We start from the raw sequence: 14,141 nt of genomic DNA on the forward strand, positions 1-14,141 counted from the left end.
CTTGGCCGGAAGTTCCCAACCAGACTTCCGGGAGGCCCTTTTAAACCGGCGCGTGCGCCGGGCGGGGCTTGGCTAGGTCTCGCCCCTATTGCCAAGCTGCGCGGTGTCGCGAGATTTGCTCCGTCCGGAACTTCCGGCTCTTGTCCGCTTTGGACGTCCGGCTGTAGCTATGCGGTCAAGGTTTCTTCGGAGTGTTTTTCGGGGCTTTTGGGCCCGGCATGCTGCTGGCCCGGCCCGCCGACACGTAAGCTGCGGTAGCCTTGCACTGGAGGAGCTATTCGCCCGCGGCGGACCCCTACGGACCTTCCTCGAGCGCCAGGGAGCGTCTGAAGTCCAGTTGCAGGTCAGGCGGCCTAAGCTGGTGGCGGTGGCCAAGCTTCTGAACGAGAAGGAGCAGGAGCTGCAGGAGATCGGGCACCTGCTACACGGTGAGGGCCGGGCCTAGGGGAGCGGAATTCAGAGCAGATTCTTGACTCTTCATTTGCCCTTGCCACTAAGCCGCTGCTCAGATGTCCACACTCCGAGTCTGAAGTCTTTACTCGGTTGCAGCCCTTTTTGATTGCATCAGAGGTCAAGGCATCATTATGTGAGTTCTGGTCCCGTCCTCTCCTTGGGCTCCCTTGACAGTGCTCTGCGCCCTTTTACAAAACTTAAGTTGACCTTTATTGGTTGCGTATTTAATAGCAGGAGATTAGCTCGCCAAAGACAAATAAGGCACTAGTCCTGTTACGGGCTCGAGAGCAGTGTTTCTAAGTGTGGTACAGGGACCACCCGCGAAAGTGACAGGAGAGGTTCGTGCTAAGTAAACCCGGACTCGGAATATGAAACCTAGAAACATGCGGTTTTAACAGATTTCCCAAGTGATTCATGTCCATTCGAATCTGGATGGGGCCTATGCTTCTGCATTTGCACAAGCTTTTGGGGATGCCTAGTTGCTGGTCTGTGGCCCACACTTTGGAAAGGCTCTAGAGAGGGTCACAATCTATTGGGGGCAAGAAAATTAATTATAATACAGATGATAAGTAAAAATATATATCAATAAAGACCTAGGAGAGCAAAGAGAACTTGTTGGGAAAGACTTATACAGGGATAAAGGCCCACCCTTAGATAATTTAATAATAATTTAACCTTTATTGATCCTTTGCCATACTCCAGGCTTTGCTTAGCTTCCTTTATCTAATAACTAATACAATTCACGTCGTAAATTATGAAGTAGGTTCTATTAGCCTCATTCAACAGAAGAGGAACCTGAGACATAAAGATAAAATAACTCATCTCGGGTGACACCGCTTGTAAGGAATGGAGCTTGGATAGGACTGACCCCAAATCTCATGCTCTTAATCACTGAACTCTGTGTTAACCAAGGAAGGGGAGGTTGGAACCATTTTGTAAGGGGGCTCAAGTACTAACCTACAAAGTTTGATTTCATCCTCTTGGCAGAAGCCAGCCAGCAGAAACTTTCAGATTGGGAGTGAATGATAGGAATAGCTTTCTTGCTTAGGAATCTTGATTGGTGGCAGTTTAGAAGCAGCCTGGAATAGGACTGAAGATGCCATGGAAAATAGGAGACTAATGCAATTGTATAGTTGAGACATAGTATCCTTTGGGAAAAAATTAAACCGGTTTCATTCCTTAAGCCAAGCTTAAAGTCCAAGTAGCAGCCACAAAGCCTTAATATTAAAAAATATATAATATTTTTATATTGATTACATGTTGAAATTGGTAGTGTTTTGGGTATACTGGATTAAATAAATGTAGTATATAAATTAGATTACTTCTACACTCTAGTTCCAATCTCCTTAGCCTTACCAGAACACTGCATTTCAGAGCTGAAAGGCCCCTTAGAGATCATCCAGCTCAGATCTTTCATTTTATTCTTGAGATTACTGAGACTCAGAAGGTGGGTGTGTTACCCTAAGAGAACCCTGGTGGTTGAACTAGGGCTAGAATTCATTTTTCCTTTTTCTAATTAAGCACATTTTACATTTCACCAAATTCTTGCCAAAATAATTCCCTGCCATTCTCCCAACACTCCCTATATTCGCCTATCTCAGCTTTGCTGTTGTCATTCTCTCTCCTTAATTCTTTCCTTTTTCTGCCCATCCCCCAAACAAACAAAAAATCCTTCAGCATGCTGTTATTTTAGTATTTAATCACATAATGTTTTAGGTTATTTTTTGTGAGTTTTTCTCCCCTAGAATAATATAGAGAAAGTAAAATGATCTAAAATCCTGCCTTGAGGGCCAGTCTTAACATATTATCCCCAACTCCCAGCATAACTGGCTGTTAATAAATGAATAAACATTCCAGGTGATAGAGTTTGTTCTTTCAACAGAGACAGAAAATTGTAATAGCTAAGAAAATTTCCCCCGTCTCCTTTCTGTAGGCTGCATGTTGTCCATAGGATAGAGGAATGAGGAGGTATATTTTGTATGGTAAAAATGAAAACTGAAAGATGAAATAAGAATTAGGTAAAGCCTGAGAGAGAAGACTGCTTCATGTAAATATTCTGTCAATATTAGGCTGGGTCTAAATGTTTATTTAGGTGGACACTTTTATATTAATGAAGCATTTACTAGTAAGACAATAAATAACTTCCTACTTTTTAACTCAGTTTTGGTCTAACTGGTGGTACCTTCTCTTCCCCTTCCGGTCTTTCTAACTAGCTCAGTGTATTCATTTGTTATTGTAGAGTCTGAGTTGGAAAACTAAAAGCATATTTGTTAATACGAATATTTTGGGGAGGCAGAATTTTAGAAAAGCTTTGTAGCTTCTTTATATTTTTCTATAGAGATTCTTTTTATTTTGAACATATACTTTTGTCATCAGGAAAAACTTTTTTTCAAAAATATATTTTTTTAAACTACATGCTTTTGAAAACTAATGCATAAAATGCTTTAAATTAATAAGTTATTAAAAGGACAGGATAATTGTTATTTTTCCCTTAAGCTACAATAACAATAAAACTATTACCTTGAATTCTGTTAGCAATTTAATACTAATTAAGGAAAACTTAACCTGCTGCCTTTTTTTCTTAGATGAAAATGAAGACTTAAGGAAACTTGCAGAGAGTGAAATAACTTCATGTCAGAAAGAAATAGCTCAATTGAAGCATCAGGTATGGTATTTGTGCAAGGAAGAAAGCATCCGTGCGTGCTATTACTTCTAATGTATTTTATTAGAAGTTTATAAAAGCAAATCAAGAACTAAGCAGCTTGCTAGTATTTATAATTATAAACTGGTTTTTAAAGAAGGAAAAAGCATACTCCCCATGGCCCTGTTTTTTATCATACTAAAAGGATTGTATTGATAGAACTCTGAAAGAAAGATGACTGTCACATTAATAGGATTTGCCAGAAAGGCAGTGAAATGTTGGTAGTATATTTTCCTTCTTTTGTTTTTTTTAAGAGAGGTGAGGATGGGGATGGAGGATGAGAAGAAGAGGTTATGGAGCGATGGTAGGAGGAAGCAGGAATATTTCTTTCTCTTTGTGACTCGGACACTATTACAGGGCCAGCCTAGAATAGGCCCTTAGGATTTTTAAAATGGAACTGCATTGCTTTGGCTTTATATCTAGGAGAACTGCAGAACATATGGAGTTAGACGAAGGATCATGAAATTAGATCTACTCTTCGTTAATTCTGTAAAGCATAGCTTAAAGGTTTACAGCAGTTATCTCTGGAAATATAAGTGAAAGAACATGATAAGGTGAGGAAGGATCCTGGAAAGGAGGTGCTTAATTTAGAGATTCTCTTTATCCAAGTGTAGAACTTACCAAAAATTAATGTCCCCACCACCAGTCTAGAAGAAAAGTTCCACTATAGAGTGAAAAGTTTCATGTAGCTTGCCTTCTACCCATTTTCTAAATTTTTTGTGACGTAGAAGGACATATGTATTAATGGTTTCTGTTCATTGGCTAGTAATAACAGATGTAAATTCTATCATGTTAGTTCAAGATTTGAGTGGTCACATTCTATTGGCACAGGCTAAAGAGATGGAAAAGTAGGAAAGCAAGTATAGCTCCTGACCAACACAAAGTGATATTTCAGAACTCAGGTAGACTTGGGTTCAAATTCTAGCTCTTCCACTTTCTAGTTGTAGGATACTGGGCAACTAGAGTTAAACTTCGTTAAACTTCGTTTTCACTTCTTAAGGTGGAGCTGTTAACAGAACCTGCCCAGGCTGTTTTAAGAATTAAAGTACGTAGAGTGCTTAGCAGAGTGCCTGTCAATATTAAAGAACCAGTAAATGTTGGCAGCTTTTTTTTCTTAACTCACCTCATCTAAGAAGTCTTTTTTCTGTATCTCCTTAATTAGTACATACTGAAGTGTGAAACAGAATTGTAATGAAAGAAAGACTGATTTAGGCACATGGATCTGAGCTCTTGTGCCTGTCTGGGCAGTAACTAACGTGTGGCTCTTTAACGAGTCATCTCACTTCTGTTAATCTCATCTTCTTTTACTTGTAAAACGAGGCAACTGGACCAGATCTTCTCTAAAGGCCTCTCCAGTTCCAAAATTGCAAGTTTCTCTTCCATGTTAAAGAAGCTTAGAAAAAATACAAATGCAATTTGAGTGTTTTTTTCCTGCCATACTAGGCTATAAATTTCCAGGGATAGAGCTAGAATCTTCTTTTGTATGCTGTACACAATATAGTGTACTACTCACAGCAAGCACTTAATTATTAACTGAGTAGAGAACAGATATGTATACATGAACACCATAAAGAAGTAAAAACACCTGGAAGTTTTAGCTGAACCATATATAGCATTTATAATGTAGTTATAACATTAATATTTTTGGAAATTATGCATTATATGGTTCTAATTGGCAAGATAATTGAACAGTAATCAGCAATATTAAATTATTTGCTTAGGGAAACTTTAAGTAAATAAAATATTTAAAATCCTACATCTAATCATTGAGGGTTTTTTTTAAGTTTTAAGTCTTAATTATAGGAGAGGTGATATTTTTGTATTTGCAGATTATCTTACTTTTGGTTCCCTCAGAAGAAACGGATGAAAATGATTTGATCCTGGAGGTAACTGCAGGAGTTGGGGGTCAGGAGGCAATGCTGTTTACTTCAGAGATATTTGATATGTATCAGCAGTATGCTGCATTTAAAAGATGGCATTTTGAAACCCTGGAATATTTTCCAAGTGAAATAGGTCAGTAAACTGTTTTGCAAAAAGTATAGAATTTATCTATCTACATATATTTTAGGAAAGGGTTGGAAAGATCATGACTAGGCTTTATAATTTATTTGTAAGGATGCTTAAGTAGTTTTATGCTTATCATTTACTTAATAATTTTGAATGCAAATATATCAAGTTTGAAATGGCCTATAAAACGTTAGTCATTCAGTACTAACCACTGAATGACTAATAGTCTTTTAAAAGTGGTCCTTTAGAGGTGTTACTGAACAGTTAACACCATAAATGCTTTGTTTAATACTTGTATGAAATAAAGATGTTAAGTGAATATCATAGACTTGTTAAAGGTTTTCAGTATGTTTTATAATCAACATGCTTATATTATTTTGTAGCTCTTTTAAATATATTTCAGGACGGTAGACGTGATGGTCAGTTGTTTATAAATGGTAGGTAAAATAAAATAATTCCCTTTCCCAATGTTTTCAAGGTGGCCTTAGACATGCATCTGCCAGCATTGGGGGTTCAGAAGCCTATAAGCACATGAAATTTGAAGGAGGTGTGCACAGAGTTCAGAGAGTGCCCAAGACAGAGAAGCAAGGCCGCATCCACACCAGCACCATGACTGTGGCGATCTTACCCCAACCCACTGAGGTGAGGCACCACAGGCCCCTCTCCTTGGAATCCTGGGACCAGCACAGTGCCTTGCCCCCAGAGTAACACTTTACTGAATTGAGTGTCTCTTTTGCATCATGTATTTTGAGTTGTTTTTACAAATACATTCTCACAGTCCAAAAAGTATGTAGATGGTAAGAATTAAGGATATATAAGTGATCTAATCTTACATTGCCTATTTATTGTTTTTTCTCCACCACTAAGCTTCAAGTAGATATTCTGAGACCATGTACAGGAGAAACGATATTAAATAGAGTTCAAGAGGGATTACGTTTATAAAGACTTTTGCTTTGTGTGACTTGTTCCCATAACATTAATAGCGAGAATCCTGTTTTGACAAAGGATAACTATTACTTAACAGAATTGCTACTTTATAACCCAATCATATTAAAATGGAAATATATTGCTACAGTGTTCATAATGAGTATACTTTATTTTCACAGATAAATTCTCAGACTGTATATTTTTAAGGTAGCTTAGTTGGGAAGTTCTATTTTGCTTATATCCCTTCTGCTGAAAAGTGATAGGAAATATATAACTTGTTTTTCAGAATGGAGTATGAATGATTTGAGAAGGAAGTTTGAGGGTTTCTCTCTAATAGGGTTAATGGAGTTCCTTTCTTCAGGTCTAAGTTTTGTGTGAAGCCTAGATGAGCAACAGAACAGTTAAGGGAGAGAATGAAGTGGGATAGATGGCAGGAGCCACACCTAGATATAGTCACTTTGGCTTAAGCATCTTGGAGAGATGTAAGGAGTTTTCAGAAAAAGATGGAGACTGAAGACTGAGATCCATATGTCATCTCATTTCCTTCTTCCAGCAACGGTAAGAAGGAGCCACAGGGGAGACACGGAGGGCCTGTGAATGATAGGATTCCTGCTCCCGGGGTTGTGGACGTCTCACAGACTGGGCTGTAGTGGTTCACGAAAGAGCTTTTTAAATACAGTGCTTTGGATGGTGACTCTCAGGACAGAGCATTATTCTGATGTCAGATCCCAGTGTATTTATGAATTGAGGCTATACCCTTGACTTCTTGGCCTTTGACATTTCTGTTTGTCTCTCCTCTGCCTCTAAACATGTTTAAATCCTCCTTTATTTAAAATTAAACAAAATAAAACCTTCCTATAGTTCTTAAGCTAGTGTCATTTTTTTTTCCCTCTGCTAAAGTCTTTTTGCACTCAAATCATTTTAGCTATTATATTCACATTTCTATTAGTAGCTGAGTTCTGCTACTGGTAAAAAGAGGGTAATTACAGAGAAGTCCAGTTTTTGAGGATTAGGGAGGGTTTGTTTTTGTTTTACATTATGTTTTGATAATGCGCTCTTCCAATAAGAAAAGTTTAAAAAATGGTATCCTTCCAACTACTTTCTGTTCTTAAAATTAAACCTTCTAAACCTTATATGAATTCTGTATATGACATGTATTTATATTTATAAATAGATAGTTCTTCCCTTTGAACAGATCATACATGTAATTTTTTTAAATCCCAACTTTTCTCTTACATATAGATTAATCTGGTGATTAATCCTAAAGATTTGAGGATTGATACTAAGCGAGCCAGTGGAGCTGGGGGGCAGCACGTAAATACCACAGACAGTGCTGTCCGGATAGTTCATCTCCCGACAGGTATGTACTTATTTCTTCAACATAAAACAATGAAGAAAGAAATCGAATTCTGAATGACTTAATTTTCCACTGACACAGATCGTCAGTTACCAGAGGAATACAGTTGTTATTTAATACTTGATTTATCTTGAATCCTTAGCTGAAACTCTGCAGGATAATTACAAAGCCAGAAGGAGGGAGGGATCTAAGCCCAGGTAATTTCCATGTTAGTGACTATATCATTAATTTTTAAAAATCCTCACAATGAAGTAATATCATGGGTTCTTCTTTATCAAAAAATGGTCTAAATCACTAGTTCTTACCCTTTTTTGGAGGGAGGAGGAGATGGATTCTTTGCGAAAATGAAAGCTTGGACCTGCTACCCAGAAAAACATGCTTATATGCAAAGTTTTGCAGGTAATTTCATTAAGTCCATCTGCAGACATCCAGGGGTTCTGTCTTAATTCTGGACAGTAAGGCAATGGAGCTATAACTCAATATCCCTTAAGCCTTCAAAATACTATTGGTGTACAGTACACTATTATTAAACGTGTTTTTACTGTTGATTTACATGTGATAAAGAGCATATGGTTAACAGACCTCCGTTGTCTAGAAAGAATATAAGAACCGCCTACTGTAAATGATCTCAGTCATAATTCCTGTTGACTGGGAGTGGCTGATGGGAGTGCTGGGTTCATTTTCTTCTTTTTTAACATGAGGAAATCCTCACGTTAAACTTGAAGATGATGTCTTATGTAATACATATTATATAAACAGGAATAGAAAAAAAAGTGGACGGAAATACTCAAAAATATTAATAGCGACTAACTCTGGTAATAAGGTTAACTTTTATAATTCAGTTTGTATAATGAGTAGTTATTACTTTAAAAAAAATTATGGTGACTAGCTGCAGGTACCAGAAAATAATCCATTTTAAATGACTAATGCTTATTGTTTAGTATGTATTCTCTTCAATATGGAAATACTTTGAGCTATAACTCAAATTTTCAGTTTTCCGATAACTGTAAAAGTTACTTGTTAAGTTTACAGTCTTCCTTTTTTATATTAGAGTCCTATTTTTTCCCTTTATAAAGGAAGAAGAAAAAGAATGAGAAGGAAAAGGAGTATTCCTTGATAATAAATGAAGAAGATTTTGCTATTAAAACTCTTTAATTCTCATAACACTATTCAGGTGTTGTTTCTGAATGCCAACAAGAGAGATCTCAACTGAAAAACAGAGAGATGGCTATGAAGAAGTTACGTGCAAAACTATACAGCCTGCGTGTAGAAGAAGAAACAAGTAAACGATACAATGCTAGAAAGATTCAGGTAAAACTGAAATCTTAAAAATGCTTCCAAAGGATAAAAATATTTTTAGATAAACAAGTTTTTGTATGTGTTAAAATCATTTCAATGTATTTGTCAAAATTAGAGTACAATTCAAGTAGCTCAACCAAGGGCTATACTTGTTTTATAGCAATCTTACACCTCTGCCCTGTTTTTTATATTCAAAGGTGTCTTTCTCATTCACCAAAGTTATTTTATAAAGATATATGGAATTCCCGTTCATTGTGAATCCTTTGAAAATTATGGAAGAAAGTTGCAAAGGAAACCGAACTTATTTCCTGTTTGGCATTTGACTTTATAATTACAGACCCCTTGTATTAACTCCTTATTATAACTTTGTCATCACTGATGATAACCAGATTAATTCACAGAGGTTATATATGTTTAGCTAGCATTTGAATATCAACTGTGTGCCAGGCTGTATGTATGCACCTTCACTGCAGTAGGTATTGTCTGTATTTTACAAATGGGGAAAACGAAAGTTTAGAGTTGAAATAAATTACCTAGAGTCATAAAGTATTAAATGGCAGAGAGGGGATTCAGAATTCAAGTACTAATCTGTCTGACTTTAAAGCCTATATTCTTTTTTCTCTATCAAGTTCCCATGTTATTTGAGGATTCAGAATGTTTAAAACTTGCTTCTTAACATTGTTGTAAATGATAAACCAAGAGCTTAATCTCCAGGTAAGTTAAATTTGTAGGTTTAATTGCCCTGAATTTAACTGTATTTCATATCTTTTTTTTTTTTTTTAATATATAGATTGGCACTAAAGGAAGGTCAGAGAAAATAAGAACATACAATTTTCCACAGAACCGGGTCACAGATCACAGAATAAACAAGTCACTTCATGATCTTGAAACTTTTATGCAAGGAGAGTACCTACTGGATGAACTTGTACAGTCATTGAAGGATTATGCTAATTATGAATCTTTGGTAGAAATTATTTCCAACAAAGTTTAAGTTGATTTGTTATTAAAGACTTGTATAGCTTATGAAAATTCTATTATAGCAAGTCACACTGTGTACATACAGTATTCTCTTGAAACACATGAGTTAACACAGTTGGGAGTAACATGTTTTTAATACATAGGTAATTTATATGAATCATCTCTCAATTTATTAGTAAAAAGTATTACAATATAATCATGACTCTGGTTGTACATTTTGAACTCTCACAAGAAAGGAAAACAGTCCTTTGTTTTATGTAAAATATTTAACGAATGATCAGAAATTTGGTTTAACTCTTAAGGAAAACTTCAAACATAAAACAGTAGAAATATGACAGTAATTATTGTTATTAGTCAAGGTTCTAGTCAGGAGACAGAAACCATACCTTGTAATTTGAACAGGGATAATTTTGATATAAAAAATTCTTAACCAACGATGGGATTAGCTATTAGAAGATAAAAGATTACTACTCTAGGACTGAGAGAGAGTACCCAAGGAAAGAATACCCTTGGAAAGGGCTTCCCTTCCCTCCAGGTGGAGAGTCAGGCCTGCTGGAGAGTAACGTTTACTAGAAGCCTAGGCACCCTGTGGCCCAGCCAACTTGACACATAAAATTAACCATCAGTGTCCAAAAGCACCCCTGGCAGTTGTGCATAGAAACAGAAACAAGAAGCCACTTCCTCCTGCGCTGTCTGTCCACCTCCCCTACTGACAAAGCTTAACATGGTACCCGCTGGCAAAGGAGAAATGTTTATAGGTCCAGCTCCAGTATCACAAAGTAAGGCAATAAATCGGTAACTGGCACAACCATACTCATTGCTTAGTTTCAGTAATTGATGTTTTCATATTTGCTTAGTGTTAGAAGTTATAAATACGTTACACTTCACCCTTAAATATTTCAGCTTGGATTTTAAAAAAAATGACACTGTTCTACTTAATCATATACTATCATCACACCTAACAAAATTCACAGTAATTCCCTAACATCTTCAAACACCCAATTCAAGTTTTCCCCAGTCCTCCCCGAAATGTTTTAACTGGCTTCTTCAAACCAGGATCCAATTAAGAATCACAGATGGGAATTCGTGATTATATTGCTTAAATTTCCCTTATTCTAGAACAGCCCTGCCAGCCGCTGCCCCCTTTTTTTCATGACACTGCACTGAATTTTCATTTGAGAAGGCGAGACTATTATGGGTCACGTCATTTGTTCCTCAAGTCACAGTAGTTCCTGCAAACTGGAAGTTAAGAGCTTAAGACTAGGTTAGTTTTGCATAGTCCTTCCCTCTCCTGTGACTTGGCATTTTTGTCATTAAAATATGCACTTAAGTAAGCCAGCCTGAATGCTCTGATATGCTAAGATGTATCAGATTCGCTAAAAAAAATGACTTCACCCTTGTGAAATAAGAATTTGTTGAAAGTGAGCTTAAAGCTAAATCAGTATAGTCTTTTTTCTATCATGAGATTTAAAAGAAGTTGTTCTTTTTTCCCTGGCAATCCTGGTTATGATTAGCTGTTTTCTGATAAGCCTGACTTCAGAGAATTGAGCCTGAGAGGGAAGGAGAGCACAGGAATGTCTGCTTGAGGCTGCACAGCTGGTAGAAGACTTCTTGGGGGCTTCCCTGGTGGCGCAGTGGTTAAGAATCTGCCTGCCAATGCAGGGGACACGGGTTCGAGCCCTGGTCTGGGAAGATCCCACATGCCGCGGAGCAACTAAGCCCGCGAGCCACAACTACTGAGCCTGCGCGTCTGGAGCCTGTGCTCCGCAACGGGAGAGGCCACAACAGTGAGAGGCCCGCGCACCGCGATGAAGAGTGGCCCCCGCTCACCACAACTGGAGAAAGCCCTTGCACAGAAACAAAGACCCAACACAGCCAAAAATTTTAAAAATAAATAATTAAAAAAAAAATAAAAAGACTTCTTGGTGTTGAGAGCAACAGCAAATAAAGTAGTGTGCTTGATAAATAGAGCCCCCCCATGGTTCTCCCATGGTGTGTGATTCACTGCAAAAAGCAGTCATAAATTCAAGCTGTTTAACTACAAAAAAGGAAAACAGGACATGTCAGTTACCCCATAAAAAAAGTGAGAAAAGCTAGAAATGCTGGCTCGAGAATATTTTGAAAACGAGGTAAACTAAGGACTACAATTATGAAGAGCTCTACCTAGTGGATAATGAATAAATGTCAAGTTTATGGTAGTTATAACAAGGTAGGATTTCGAGAGAAACAAAAGTGATTTCGCTATTAAGGTTAAATGATTGAAATGTTAAAGTATTAGGAGACATTTAGTTAACTCTCAAAACTGCACATTTTTTCATATGTGTCTGAGTGAACAGTAGTCTTAATTTTTATAAACGTACTACATAAATTCAAAACTACATTATTGTCAGGCAGTTGTTTCCTCTTTAAGTCAACATTTATTAGCCAAATTTCCTTTAAAGCCCCAGCATGTGCTAAATTTCAGAGTGATTTTATATTGATAATTTCTCACCTTATTGCTCTAAAAGGGAGGTGTAGAAAAACCATTCAAGACAGTTAAGAATTTAAGCTGGCCAAAGGTTATCAAATACATCAGAGAATTTTAATTTGAAGAGTATCCCTCTCCCCTGTAATGTTCTGCTCATGAAAGCCATTCTGTTCTGCCTTCACAGGAACAGCTGATGAATGCCCCTTTTAGTGACCTAAGCAACTCGAGAATACAGCAAGACGCGTTCATTCAGCAGTCATTCAGCAGTCATCGTCACTGCACAAGGCCCAATGCAAGCCTGTGTCTCCCAGATTTACCACTTTCCCCTTGGGTCTTTTGGTTTCCTTTTTGAATGAAAGGGACATAGCCACAGGTTATTAAATATTACAATATACTGTTATTCAATTTCTCTTTACCTCCTCTAGCAGGTAATAATTAGAAAAGTTGCACTGAGATTATGAAAGGTCTCGAATGTTGTATTTCATTCTGTGAACAAGGGAGAGCCAAAAGTCTACTCATTCTGTCCCCATCCCTCTCCACTCCCTCCCTCTCTGCACCACAGGAAAAGAAAGTGTGAGAGCTGTACTAATGAAGGTGGGAAAGAACCTTCGATCAGTTTTCAAACTTCCTGCCCATTGGAACATCACAGTTGGTTAGAAAAAAATTATCATAATACTCTGGTAATTTTAACAATATAACTTTAAGATATGTATCACTATGTGCCTTATGAACACCTGTGGAGTAATTGACAAATTCTGGTCTGTGAACTGACATTGGCTTCCACTCCACTCACTAATCTAAATTAGTTATTCCTATATGATAAAATGTAATTTTTGGAACCCAGGAAAAGGTAAGAGTAGAGCAACAGAATTTTGGCATGAAGCTTACTAGAACCCTACATCTAACATTTTAAGGGCCTTAGAACTTTGTAGCTGTTTGCACAAACTATGCATCTGCACAGCTACCTGAATTATAAAGCACCCACTGTCGCTCCCACCTGCCCTTGCTTTCCCTGCCCTCTCTTCCTAAAACACATAATTACCTCCAGACTTCAAGGTCCAACCCAAAGGGAACCTTTGCACCTACGCAGAATTAACTGCTCTTCATTAGTATTCCACAGCACTTTACACAACAGTATGAAAACATTAATGGCAAGGCAATAAACTCACTGGGTTACTCCTATCTCAGGTTTGTGTGCTTAAGAAGGAAAAGGGAAAGGGTGGTCAGGAAATGGAATGTATTATTAACCCTTTCACATCATTTCATTAATGGACAAAACTGTTTTCTTCATTCTTGTCTCTTCAACACCTAACTTCATGGCACTAAAAAGATGTCTAAAAGGCAGTTAGATCTAAAATTATTTGTCTAGAAATCTGGTGTATCGTTCAGGAAGAACCAAAACTGATCTTCATTTCAAAACGGCCTACAACATCAGTTAATCAAAACTCATTCAGCCAGAATGGAAATTTTAAAGATGTATAAATAGATAATCACTATGTCTAAAACGAAATGTCATATTCCTCTATAACCGTTTCTCGTTGTGTGATCTCAGTTTCTTTCACGGCGCTACCATTCTCCCTCTCTCAAATTGTAGTCATCTTCGACTCCTCTTCCTCATATGCAGTTTACTGCTAACGCCGACTCCCCTAAATACCCTAAACTTCACTGATTCCGTTACCACCACTATGGTCCACAATTGCTTCTCCCGGACTGCTGTAATAGTCCCCTGCATCCTAACTCTAATTCAGGTCACACATACATAACTGCCAGATTCATCTTCCTAAAATGCAAGGCTCTGATCTTGTCACCCTTCTACTCAACAACTTAATAGGTTCCCACTGCCTCCCAAATAAAACTCCAACTCTGGGCTTCCCTGGTGGCGCAGTGGTTGAGAGTCCGCCTGCCGATGCAGGGGACACGGGTTCGTGCCCCGGTCCGGGAGGATCCCACAT

At 37.6% G+C, this 14,141-nt stretch overlaps 1 protein-coding gene across 4 annotated transcripts; it reads left to right on the plus strand.

Moving 5' to 3' along the window:
• Positions 1–134: 134 nt before the first annotated feature.
• On the plus strand, positions 135–9,875 carry MTRF1L (mitochondrial translation release factor 1 like). Of its 4 annotated transcripts, none has more exons than XM_007113349.1 (7): positions 135–428; positions 3,039–3,118; positions 4,984–5,167; positions 5,640–5,803; positions 7,331–7,448; positions 8,620–8,756; positions 9,535–9,875. In XM_007113349.1, the coding sequence occupies exons 1-7, from the start codon at positions 170–172 to the stop codon at positions 9,733–9,735; spliced, it is 1,143 nt and encodes a 380-aa protein (XP_007113411.1). In that variant the 5' UTR covers positions 135–169; the 3' UTR covers positions 9,736–9,875. The 4 variants fall into 4 exon arrangements, with proteins under 4 accessions (XP_007113411.1, XP_054943409.1, XP_028350615.1 ...); XM_028494814.2 differs by having other exon boundaries at positions 312–586; positions 5,009–5,167; XM_028494813.2 differs by having other exon boundaries at positions 341–428; positions 5,009–5,167.
• The last annotated feature ends 4,266 nt before the right edge of the window (positions 9,876–14,141 follow it).

Source organism: Physeter macrocephalus, chromosome 10 (assembly GCF_002837175.3).
Source record: "Physeter macrocephalus isolate SW-GA chromosome 10, ASM283717v5, whole genome shotgun sequence".
NCBI lineage: Eukaryota > Metazoa > Chordata > Mammalia > Artiodactyla > Physeteridae > Physeter > Physeter macrocephalus.

Coding starts and splice junctions, on each gene's coding strand:
- MTRF1L (XM_007113349.1), top strand. CDS start 170: ATGCGGTCAAGGTTTCTTCGGAGTGTTTTTCGGGGCTTTTGGGCCCGG. Junction 5,804..7,330: donor TCTTACCCCAACCCACTGAG/GTGAGGCACCAC, acceptor TCTTACATATAG/ATTAATCTGGTGATTAATCC. Junction 8,757..9,534: donor ACAATGCTAGAAAGATTCAG/GTAAAACTGAAA, acceptor TTTAATATATAG/ATTGGCACTAAAGGAAGGTC.